The sequence below is a fragment of the Monopterus albus genome, unplaced genomic scaffold (genome assembly GCF_001952655.1).
Source record: "Monopterus albus unplaced genomic scaffold, M_albus_1.0 scaffold116.1, whole genome shotgun sequence".
Taxonomy (NCBI): domain Eukaryota; kingdom Metazoa; phylum Chordata; class Actinopteri; order Synbranchiformes; family Synbranchidae; genus Monopterus; species Monopterus albus.
The window spans coordinates 1,192,662-1,205,972 of NW_018127996.1; the positions used below are offsets into that span (position 1 = coordinate 1,192,662).

At 40.2% G+C, this 13,311-nt stretch overlaps 1 protein-coding gene across 4 annotated transcripts in view; it reads right to left on the reverse strand.

The window, feature by feature from the left end:
- Positions 1-2,792, reverse strand: part of gask1a (golgi associated kinase 1A) — a 62,644-nt gene extending 59,852 nt beyond the window's left edge. For all 4 annotated transcript variants that reach the window (XM_020611601.1, XM_020611600.1, XM_020611602.1 and 1 more), the window contains exon 1: positions 2,444-2,792. In XM_020611601.1, coding sequence (XP_020467257.1) covers positions 2,444-2,446 — 3 coding nt within the window. In that variant the 5' untranslated portion in view covers positions 2,447-2,792. The remainder of the gene's footprint in view (positions 1-2,443) is intronic.
- Positions 2,793-13,311: the final 10,519 nt, after the last annotated feature.

Genomic DNA, 13,311 nt, shown 5'->3' on the forward strand with positions numbered 1-13,311 from the left:
TGTGTAGAAAGACTCCAACTGATTTAGACTCACTCACTGCAATCAGTTAAAGCATGTCTACCCTCTATTTTACTCTGGCTCTCACACACAGAGACATAGACGTGGAGCAACAGAGAAAAGCACAGCTGAGATCACAATGAGCGCCAGTAGGGCAGCAGTCCCTGGTGTTTAACATACAAAGTCTGACTATACTAAGGATCTGAGGTTTTGTATGCTCAGCATTGAATTCCAATGTGAGCCCCGTGACTGACAAATAGCAGCAGTAGTTAGATCTGAGATTTGGAAAGGCGTGCATTGTTTTGCTTCAAATGTTACAAAGTGAAAAGGAAAGGTATCAGTAAATAAACAATTTGAAAGGTAACTCAAACATCCTCATTTGGTTGTATCTGTCACCTCTACTGAACCAAAACCACAACAAGAGCCTAAATCTGATTAATCATATGATATGCACTTCATCTCAGAGGGAATGGAAGCACATTCAGTGATTATTAAGTGAGAAATGTTTAAAAAATGAGACATCATGAGAAGAAAAGAAGAAAAAGAGCCGAACAAGAGAAGAGCAGGGAAGAATAGAAGAAGAAGAGTGTTTCCCTCTCAGTTTCCATATGGCAGTTCAAACCAGGAGATGGCCTGTCCTGCATATGGAATCAATCTGAAATAGAGAGCCATAGCAATGAGTCCTAAAACCTAGAAGTGTGTTAGCATTTTTGCACCCCCAGTTCCCTCACCCTTAAGTCTATGGGTTTTTTTTAATGGGGTTTTGGTTAGACACCTGAAATAAGGTCTGTGGGTAACACAAGGCCAGTTTTTCATGTTTTGTTCTATGACAGAAAATACACCAGCAAATACTCCACTCATGATTAAAAGAGGTGGTTGCTAACAAGTGGCTAAATGAGACAACAGAGGGTATCTTGGATATTAACTATCACCACACCAAACACCAGTGGTGGAAGAAGTACTCAGATCCTTTACTTACATAAAAGTACCAATACAACATTTTAAAAATACCCTATTACAAAAAAAGGTCATGCAGTCACAATGTTACCTAAGGAAAAAGTACAAAAATATTAGCATCAAAACATGATTAAAGTACTAAAATGAAAACTCTTCATTATGCAGAATGGCACATTTCACATTCCTGTACAGTATATCAACTATTGGATTATATTGACTGAAGCATTATTGTGCACATCACATTTAATGTTGCAGCTGGTAAAGGGGCAGATAGTTTTAATGAGCTTATAAGCATTTAATTTGAATTACTGCTGGGTAGCTTGTGAATTTTTCACTGCAGATCAATGAGGTCTTAGAATTATACTGTATTTTTCTATTAATCTGATTCAGAAAAATCACTAGTAACTAAAATTATAACAAATGTAGTGGAGTAAAAAAGTACAATATTTGCCTCTAAAATGTGGTGAAGTCAAAGGATGAAGTAAGAGAAAATGAAAATACTCATGTAAAGTACAGATACCTCAAAATTGTACTTACTGTAAGTACAGTACTGAGTAAATGAACTTAGTTACTTTTCACCACTGATTTTATATTTGAGATGACTAAACTCCTTGGATAGATTGATTGACAAGCAGAGCCAGGTTGCAAGTCCTGTTTATTTTAATTGTTACTGTAACTGGTTACTCTGCAAATCTTTTTTAAAAATTAATCATTAGGTGTAAAAAATGTCTGGAGGGTTTGAAAAATGTTGAGTTTTACTTCCAAGAGCTGAAACGTACCCCTTCAAATTGCTTGTATTACATTTTTAAAGGCTGTCATAATAAAATAAACAGTTAATGATCTATCAATTATATCAAAATAGTTAGCAATAAATTTTCTGCCAAGTAATTCGTCAACTAATGGCTTTAGCTCTAATGCACACTTTTGTTTTCCATATGTGGACTGCAACAGTTTTGAATGTGGTGTGTTTGGCTTTTGAGAGGGTGCCGGAGACTTCCAGGTATATCAGGATACAATTGTTTCAAAGAAGTATAAAACTAACCAGTGTTTCACAAATAAGCAATGTTTAGAGAAAAGTCCAAAAAAGAAAGACTTTATTTAGCCTATTCTCGCATTGGTCATCACAAAACTCTGAGATTAATTTTGTGGCCCTTAGGTTGAGAACTACTGGATTAAACTCATTTTATACAGCTTTAAGTAGTTAAAGTAATCACAAAAATATTAAAGTAAAATATTTCTCAAGTAAAGATGCATCAGTATTTATGTAGCCCACAATCTATGGCATTAACCTTATCATAGACCAACATATCAGATAAATGGTAAACTAAACTTCATATCTTTGATCCTTAAGTAGGCCTACATTTTAAATACTTATATAATAATAATGTGACACCATCTGATACAGTTCAAGTTTATAGAATAACCTAACTCTACAGGTCGAGGATACTACTATACGGCCGGAGGAGACACGCATGCAAAAGATTCTTACCATTGTTCATGTCCCCGGTCGAGTGGATTCCACCGCAGCCTCCTTCAAGGTGTCATTTACTGCTCAGACATCTTGTCTGCAGACAGGAGGTTAATGGACCTCCTCACAAACACTGGACAGCCGGTGGTCCTGAGGTTGCAGCCGCGTGAGGAGGGTCTGTATTCAGTTTTACTTTGAAAGTCTTTCTACATCTCACTAAACACAGTTTTCAGTTTTTAGACACTTGTCTAAATACCACAGGTAGCAACACCATACGACCATGTTCTTCACTTCAAACTTAAAATTGATCAGCAGCTGTCGCGAGCTCGGCTCCGCTCCCCAGGGAACGCGCTGCTTCACGCGAGCGTTTGTGAAAGCTGATTTCAAAGTAAAAGCCTCTGTAGAAGGAGGAACGCCGTCTTCTTGGAGTGAAACGTGAGAAGCTTCCCCTCTCTATAATAACGTTTCTTCAGCTGCCAGAAAACTGAAGACAGAGCTTCACACAGGGAATGAGGCAGCCCATCTTACCCCCTAAACGAGAAACCAAAAGAAAAAAAATCTATATAACATATATAATCTATAGAATTTTTTAGGAGGGGGAAATCATGCATAAAATAAGCATCTCTTCCCAGCTGCATGGGAAATATATTCTAACCACATTCACCATTCACGGCACAGGTATGTTTATAATGGGGCAAATACTGTATAATGTTTTGTGGAGCAGAATGACAGTTTGTTTAGGTAAAACAAACAGGTCATATCACATGCATGAATAACTAACCAGCCACATAGCCTATTTCACATGTTAGCAGATGCCATTCACTTCATTATCCCATATTTGTTTAGGAAAAAATCTATTTTATTTCTTTGTGCCACTAGGTCCTGCTGCTCTTCCGGTCTTTTTGAACATGATACTGTATATTCCAGACATTGCCTATACATTTCATTTACACTCTACTATTACCAAATAATGAAAGTGATAGTTGTAGATGTTTGGGGCAGTGGCAGTAAATAATTTGTGAAGAGTGAGCTTGCAGCCTGAAGGTTCAGTCAACACCCTGGCAGGATACATCTGGGAGGGGAAAGTGAATAAGCAGCCCTCCTTCATAACCAACACTGAGGTGCTCTTGACCAAGGTCCTGAAGCCCCAAACCCCTTCACTGGAGCTGTTCAGTGTCCATCAGATCAGACTTCAGTTTTACTGGGCAGCTTCCAAGTCTAATAGTCTGTAGTTTGAGTGTTAACCGGGCATTTCTAACAAAGAGCATTGCTGTCAGCAATAATTCACTGGCCAAATGAATTATACATCATTATAACTTTTAATCAAGCTTTTTATCAAGATTTTTCTGTTTTACATTCTCTTCACTTGCAAGATCCCAGTTAACCCACAGGAATCATTAAACTTCCATGTTGTGTTATAGGTTCAACTTATTAACAGAGGCAGGAAAAAAGGTATCCTATAGGAATGACCACTGCCACAGCTGTGTCCTACATACACACTGATCCTTGTAGAAGGTTTAGGGTGCCCTCTTGTGTTCATCCAGGTTATTTGTTTGTTAGTCTTTCCTTTCCAACCACCCTGAGTTGGGCACAAGCCCTGCAGATATAGTTAGTGGTTAGTCAGGTCAGCAAAACCTCCATCCCACATGCTATGCAGGGTGAATTGGTGAGAGATCAGTTTGTCCAGGCCCTCATCCCTGACAAGCTTGGACTGCATGTGCAGCTTGTCCAACCTAGAACCTTGGGAAGGTCTGGAGCTCACTGTGGAGTGGGATACCACTGTCTGTGCACCAAGGCAGGGCTTTGTGCCCTGGTTCATGGCCACAGCACAGTGTGGCCAGCCAGAGACCGATGAGGAGGAGGCAGCCTGCTAGATTGCTGCCACGCCACCAATACCTGCACTGATACCAGGCGAGTCAGTGAGGGCTCATACGGGAGGAGCTACGGAAGGACAAAGTGCCAGCGCAGTCGGCATGCCGAGGACCAGGATACCACCACACGGCAGCAGTGTCCCTGCAGGCTGTTTCCCCCTGACCCAGCAACCACATGCTCCCCTGCAGCAGGACAGGTGGGGGCCCGATGGATGCAGAGCCTCACCAAATGTAGGATACTTGCAACCCGAGAACTTTTGAGAGGTTTTGAATATGCTGAATATTCTTTCAGGAAAATAGTTGCATGGATAATAAATCCATTTGATTTTCAGTGTGTTTTTTACTATTGTGCCACAGTGCAATGCACAAAGAAAATAAAGGGGGCAGTCACAACATTTATCTATCTAGCTATCTGTCTGTCTGTCTGTCTGTCTGTCTGTCTGTCTGTCTGTGTTTGTGTGTGTAATATTGTCCTATTTCCTGTTAACAAAGTGAAAGTACAATGGCTTCATGGATACTAAAAGTACTGTAGCACATAAGGAACATGACTACAGGGTGAGTAGTATGTGAGACACAGGTGCCTGTAGGTGGCAGTGTTGGTATGTTTTTGAACTCAAAATCATGAAATTTTCTTAAAATAACATATTGTGTTTCACATTGTCATCTAAGACATACTGCTAAAAGCTTGAGACTACAGTGTAAGTTTATCAATGTGGGGCTAGAAATTGCTAGTGACAGTCAACTGTACAGCCATTTGTATCTCTAGCACCAGTGACTGTTAAAGCTTGCAGTATAATTTATTAAAGCAGGGGAATACACAACTACACACACACAAAATTAAAAAAAAAAGTTGTGTTATGTTATTTTATGATAATTTGCTAGTTTGATTCAGCACATGAACTGCTGCCTTTTTGATGTGGGCAGCACCTTCCTTTTTATAAAAAAGAGCTTATTCTGCATGTTTAAAAGTACAACACTAAAGTGCACCATAACAGGAGAAAAGTGTCCGACTCAGAGCTGTCCTGAAATGATTCCAGTCCACGAAGGAGTGTGTGTGCAGACAAGCACTGAGTGTGGTATACAGAAAGAAGGAGGAGATGGAGAACATGTGTGTAGCACATAGCTCATGCTGATTGTGCTCATCTGGTCTCTGACCTTTCTGTCTCTCCGCTGCCTTCCCACCTACTCACTCATGCCTTATGTTCGGGACCACTGTCTCGCTGTACAATCAGCTGCTTCATCTGACTCTACTGACCTCTGACTCCTCACCCTGACAAACCAGCCATACGACCCCTGCAGCTCACCCTTTGACATTTCAGCTGCATAAAAGATCCATTAAACGGGATTGTGTGTGTGGAAAACACAAGATCAGATTTTTGTGCAAAGGAGTGCATGTACATTCAGTAACATGGCTGAATTTGTGTGTGTGCACAGTACATATGTGTGCTCAGTTGTTCTGCATTAGTCCATTCTGCAGGCTTCATGGAAGGCAGAAGGCAAATACTTCCAAACCACTGAGAGGCATATAGAGGAAATATTTCCATGCAACACAGTGAAAGCTTTGTTCTCTGGAAGCATTCCTCTGAATTTACACTACTGTACATTATCAGCACTTTGAAACCATTGTTCATTTATCTTGTAGCGTAGATAAAGCTCTATGGTCTGTAAAATCAATATCTTCTGTGGTGACACACTTGAAAAACAATGCTGCTGTCCCTGCTTCTTCCCTGGGACTGTCCTTTCAGTGTGTGATAATTTGAATTGTTTAATCTGTGGTTTAATAAACAAACATCAACCAAGTCTGCCAACACTGCTACGATTATATACTGCAACTGTATTGCTGCAGGATGTGCAACTGCTCAGGGCCCTTTTTATTTGAATCTGCAGAAACTCCCAAGCTGTTGGAGACACCCATCATAATCTTACAAGACAGTGAGACAGAGATAATAAATGGGCCCACATATTTGCACCATTATCAGATAAGCTTTCTCGTACTGTTTAATGCTTGGACAGCTCTGGGGAAACTCCAACCAAGACATCTACACACCAGAATGATGGTTCCACATAATTTTTGTTCAGCTGTCACTTTTCTCTTTTTCATTTTTCTTCTAATTCTGCTGTCCCACTCCTTTGGTAGTGCCATCTTATTCATGTTTTGAATTCATCAAAACCAGAGGCTTAAAATATGTTTTCTCAAGTACTCACTTAAGTACAGTTCTGGGGTATTTGTGTATTGTTCTAAGGAATTTTTATTTTCATTTTAGTAAATAAGTAAAAAGTAAAATCCTACATGTATGGTTTGTTTAGTTGTATTGTTTATTTATTAAAGATATTAAATATTATTTGCAAAATGTTCATACAGTATCAAAAGTAAATGTACTCACTATGCAAAATGACCTTTTTCAATGTTTTGATGAATAACAGACATTCTAATAGTAGCTGATTAAGGTGCAACTGATTTGAACTACTCAATGTGAAACTTACTAAACTCCTAAGAAGTTCAAATTGATTATTTCAACCTTCTACTAACATTGTTTTAATAACCTTTTTTAAATTAAAGTGAGAATCTTAAACAAAAGAGTTAAAATCAAGTAACATGTCAACGTACTACACAGAAATAATTTAGTTGGCTTTTAAATTATGTAACTTTCATTTGTTTTTAGGTCATAAGATCAGACAGAATCCAGGGATGAAGAGCACCAATGGGAAGAGATGGAGGAAAGAAAGAGGAATCAGCACCTAATGTCATAACACACAGGATGATTGAAGAGACACAGGTCCTGATTTGAGGTCTGTAACATATAAATCCACTGTTACTGAACATCCCAGAGCAGATGACTTAGGTCACAGGAACACACATATAAACATGTAAACAAGCGGTTCTCATGCAACAGAGAACCTCACATCAAGGAACAACAGCAAAACTCTGCATCAGAATGTACTCTAGTGTGAGTGGTATCATTAGTTTTACCAGCTGTCAGACCACTGTTTTGCTGTGGACAAGAAACAGGACAGACCCTGTGTGAGTGTGTGTCCATTTATGTGCAGCCCTGCAAGAGACTTACCCAAGGCAAAGTTCCATCACTGTAATGAAAGCCAGGAAACTGTAATAGGTTAATATAATCCCAATGCAGTTGCTCTAAGCAGACTGACATAAAAGCTAAAAGCCTAAAAACTGTAACTTTTGGTAGAATTTACAAGATATTATTTAATCAGGTTCATTGTTAATGTATTTTGCTATAATCTGCAGAAAAGGTTAGCTTTTATCTAACTATGACAAAAAATGGCTCAACTGACAATGTGAGTATGCTCAATAAAGAATTTGATGTACAGGTACACTGGAACATTAGCAGTATTAATCTTCATGTAAAAGATTTACTCTGCATTTCAACATTATGTTTGTTTCTGATATGTAAACCAGCAGACCTTGCACACATATTGCAGAAATGACCAATGTCAGTATCATCACCAATTGTTCAGGAATTCATATCCATGTAAATGAGTGACCTTTGACCTATAGTCAGCTACAGTAAGGCCCTTCTCAGGGGATAGTTTAACCTCTCATGGCCCAATGCCCAGTTTGTGTCACCAAAGGTCAAGGGGCATAGACCACAAGTGTTTAGACTTGCAACTATACATACCTGAAACCCCACCACTTCCCCCCTCGTACCTGTGCACACCTGGACAGTCACTACTTGACGTGAACATGCTTGTCAAAGTAGCTGCCAGATGCTGTCCCCCAAATCTGATGATCGAAAGGTGGCTGGTACCTATGTATTTTCATGCATGTTTGTAATACAAGCATACTGTATCTAATTATACTGTGCACATGCTACAGTTATGTAGTGAACCTATGGTACAAAACATTTACTAGAAAGATCACTGTTACTGTACCTTTCTTTCCAACCAAGCGTTAAATAATCAGCCATTATCTTTGAATTTCTGAATATAGTAGTACAGTATCACTAAAGACTCTATCTTCCCATTAAACTCTTTGGTTTATTATGTCATAGAGCAGAAATGACTGGAAAATACTGTAAAATCCTAGCATGGACCTACCCACTGCAGCGCTCCACTGCTAGAGCTCAGCGAGGGCTGTGGAACAACAATGATCTCAGTGTTGGTCTGGTCCAGGGTGGAGGCCTCAGTTTCTCTCTGGCAAACAGATGCTCCTCTGCACAGCAGGTTCATTTAAGGCCTTTCTCATCTTCAACTGGTAGAGGATGACAGTGAAATGAGATCCTCCTTTTTTACGCTGTTGATGTCTTTCTCACATGCTCTTACTCTTGCCTTCTCCCTCTGCACATCTCAGTCTCATTTCATCTTCTTTGTAGACTTCAGGCACTTTTACATCGTCACGTCATTCTGTATAAATGGTACCAAGCTGACATGGGGGGCTGTTGTTGATTGTCCATTATTCCACCATGAGAGGTAGTAAAACTGGCACAACTGTTCCGCCTCAGCCTCTGTGTGAAAGGTGAGAGGCGGCATGAGGGTGGAGGTTTGTGAAGTTCTGATAAAGTGTTTTTTTCTTTGACGTGCCACAATGGGTTTCAAATTTTAACATCGCTGGCGAGAAACACATTCCTTGAACTTAATCATTAATAGGTTGTACACATTGCACAACAGCTGTGAGTCTGAGTCATATTGTAAATGTGCAGGATGAGCAAAAACACATCTACCTTTGTTGATTTGAAAGCAACAATGTTACTGGTATGCTTTGTATTTCCAAAATGTGAGTTATATGCATGGTTATTCTGTATGTCATACTGGATGTAAAAAGTATGCTGTCATTTGTGTAAAAAGAACACATGTGTGTGTAGATAGACAAAGTCACCATAAAGAAGGGCCAGGTTAATGTCAATACAGCAGGATGTCTGTCTAAAAGAGGCATTTGTGTGTCTCTGCTTATTCCTGTTTGTAGGCTCTGAAGAAGAAAAGGTTGTAGGAATCTGGAGAAAGAATTTCTGGGCCTCTCTTCTCATCCCTACATATTGGACTTCTTCACTTCCCCCATGTGTGCTTTAAAAAATAATTACAGCTGGAGAGCTAGGCTCACTTTCCCAGACAGATGTATTTATTGCTGCCATGTCTGGAGAGTTATTTGGATCTGGTCCCTCTTTCTATCTCTCTCTCTCTCTCTCTCTTTCTTTGGATTCCTCTCTCTCTTGCACTCCTCTTCATTTCCACTTCTTCTCTCTAGACATGCTTGTGAGCCCAGACCTCGGTGTGAGGGCCCAGACTGGTCGTCATGGGGACCTACCCAACAACAGGCATAAACAGAGAGGAGAATGACGGTGAGCAGTATGAGATAGGAAGAGAGCAGAGGAGAAAGGGCAAGTAGAAAGGACCAAAGGGCAACAGAGAGGGGGAGTTTCACATCAAGGTGTCCAGGAGTGAAGGGACGACATGGATTAGAGTCAAGCCTGGGAGTAGTCTGACAAAGACATCAAAAGAGAATTACTTTGCTGTATGTACATTTGATGTGCCACTGCACCATTGCAAAAGAAACCTTTGCAGTAACAACTCTGCAGTACAATGCTGGCTGGTGAAAGAGCAGGAAATAATCTAACAAACCTCAAATGGATGCTTCGAAACAAACCTAATAGTGAAGAAGCATATAAAGAGTTGTGATAATGAAATTAACCAATGCACACAGGAATGGGTTCATAATAGCAGCTGCAACTGTAACCATTTCCTTTGAACTTATTTAACAACTGTATACACAGGATTACATGCACACTACCAGCATAGTGGCCATTTAGTCTTGTAGGCCTTTTCCACTACAGGAATCCGTTGACTTGCAACCTGGAGCGTAAAACGACCTGAACCTGTAAGAACCTGTAAGGCCTAGGTTCTGGGTTCTGCCTTGTTTCCACTGTGGTATATAAACCGGAAGGTGCTACTATTTGGTAAGTGTCAAGTGCAAAAGATACACAGAAAATGCACAATTTTAGATTTGGCTTTACTTTTCATTATGTGGTGATGTTTGAACATTGGTATCACTAAATAAATAAAGGCCCACCTACAGGATTTAGTCAACAGAACTGATCAGACCAGCTCTGATCCAGAATCCTTTGCAGTCAGTGAGTGACCTGAAATCACATAGAGATCACCAGATGCTTTGTACCTTCCCTGACCTACGTATCTACTTTATATTTCATTCTGCAGATGGCAAAGTAAGAATTTCATTGTACAGGGAAACGCGTTTCCTCACTGTGCATATGACGATAAACACTTGACTCGACTTGAAATAACACTGATATAATAAAGCTAAGTTAGAGTGTCCTAACAGTGACTCACAGTGCCACCCAGTCCACCCAGACAAATCAATGGGAAAATGTCCAAGCCACCACCTGGTCTGTCCCTTGATGCCCCTGCCCAGCCCCAACAGGATTATGCTTAATTGCCTGATCATTCATGAAATGATTAGATTCCACCCACGACAGTTCAGCCACCTCCCAATATTCTGAGCCTTTGACCACCCAGTCGCTCCAACTACATAATCATTAAATCATCACATGATCATGGCACAGTGAGTCCACTTCTGCCAGGGGTACTTACAATCTTTTGAACTGCTTTACTGCTGCATCTTTTTTGTTTTGTACTTTTTTCCAGCATTCCTTCTTGAGTAATTATGTGAAGTTATGTAATAGAACACAAGATCTATTTTGCAAAGAAAACTACAGTACATTGGCATGCAGAAAACAAGCCACAGCAGCTTAAACACTGAGCAGATAAGGGTTAACATTGTGAAGAACCTACAGTATACATCTGCAGTTAGCACACCATATCCTCTCCAGTGTGATGGTTGGTTCAACCCCATTTTTAAAAACACATTTTGTACATGAGGGAGGAAACTTTGTCTGCACAGAAAGCACCCACACTTTGTAGCCACAGAAACTAAAGAGCAGTGTACCACAGTTCTACTTCTACTTTTTGCCAAGCTTGGTTTTAGTTAGAAAGAGAAAATGAAAAGGCAGCATGTGTTGGTGTTCTCCATGTCACCTCTGTCATTTGTGGAAGCCATGTAGAAACAAACAGTGACACTAACTGCTCTTCAACATTCACTTTATTGTGCTAAAAAGACCTGTTTACAGCTGTATGTCAATAAATAAAGTGGTGTGTATTACTATTTACATGTGAACAAGTGGAACAGCTATGATGGAGAGAAAAGACAGTTGTATAAGTGAATGAGAAAAAAACTGACTGAATATCACCCAAGTAGTCCCAGCACAGAGGGGACTGGTTATAAAGTGCAATAGCAGGAAAGACTTCCTGTACTGCACTCTGTTGCAGCAGAACTCCATGAGCCTATCACAGATTGTGCTCCGCTGTTCCATCAGTAAGTGGTGGAGGGGAAGCTCACTGTTCTTCCAAATGGCCATCATCCATTCATCCATCATCCTTCATCCTTCTCCCAAACATTCGCCAGAGTCCTTGTTCTCCTAAAGTCCATCACCATCTAATCCATATAATTAATCTACTTTTTAAGTGATAACATGTTTGTTTGGATTTCCTTGTGATTAGACTTGGACACTTGCCTACTCCTCTTGATCTTTTGCTTGGACTGTTTGTATGGCTCTGACCTACCATTCTCTAATACTGCAACTGTTAAAGTAGATGGTTTCACATGTTAGACTGCCCACCCTTTACATAAACATATTCAACACTCCTATTAATTAATCTGCTCTATTGTGCAGTCTCCCCATTTTACATCTATATGATACGGCATCTAGTTTCTTCACACTGTTATGATGCACAATGTTGTAATTCAGTGTTCTTGTTGAAGAGAATAGAAGAGAAGAGAAGAGAAGAGAAGAGAAGAGAAGAGAAGAGAAGAGAAGAGAAGAGAAGAGAAGAGAAGAGCATTGTGTTAATCCAGTCTAGATTTTCTGCGTCGAATCCATTGTGCTGTGATTGCAGTTAGCTGACATTATGTACTGAACACAATGCTAACTGAGCTTTGGTTTGTCTTTTTCTGATTAAAGCAAGCATTTAAACTCCACTAGCCATGGCTCACTGCCTGAGGAGATCTCGGTCACCAGGGCCAGAGGGTCTGGTCATGCCTTGCCACAGGGTGCTATAAATATTCAGTCCAGTTTGTATTTAGACAGTTACCTGTTTTTCTTCATCAGGCTCTGCTTCAGCTCATCTGATCTGAGATAAAAAAGAATTATGTGGAGACACCCCTTTCAACACACAGTGCCAAAGGCCTCAAGGGTTCAGTGTTAATTGGACACTTGCTAAAAATTTCTTGGGCAGCTGTGTGTTGTTTCTGTGTTATTCCATGCACAACAAAGCCCACACATGACTCAAAATTGAGTTAAATACGGAATAGAGTAGACAGACATGAGGATGTAAAGTTGTAAAGAGGCCACCATCCAAGCAAAGAGGTTCAAAATGAAAATAACAACAACTCGGGCACTTCCAACTTGTAGAAGACCCAGGGGTAGACCCAGAACATGCTGGAGAGACTATATATATCTCATCTGGCCTGGACTACCACGGAATCCCTCAGGAGGAACTGGAAAATGCTGCTGGAGAGAGGGACATGCTGAGCTTGCTGCCACCACAAACTGATTCCAGATAAGCGGCAGAAAATGAATGGATGGATAGATAATGATCTCTGCATATTATCTATCCATCCATCAAAGGGAAGTTTATTTGTTAGTTCCCTTTGTGTATAAGAGATAACTTTTTTGTTTGGATTTCCCTGTGTTCAGACTGTTTCTTGGACACTTGCCTACTCTTCTTGATCTTTTGCTTAGCTTGGGCTGTTTGTATGGCTCTGACCCTCATTTGGACTTTGACACTACCTCTGGTTCTCCCTGGTCACCCATTTCAAATCAAATCAAATTTTATTTGTATAGCGCCAAATCACAACAAAAGTCATCTCAGGACACTTTACAAAGTAAGGTCTAGACCTTACTGTTATCAATATTATTACATAGGGAAAACCCAACAAATCCCCCTTGAGCAAGCACTTGGCGACAGTGGGGAGGAAAAACTCCCTTT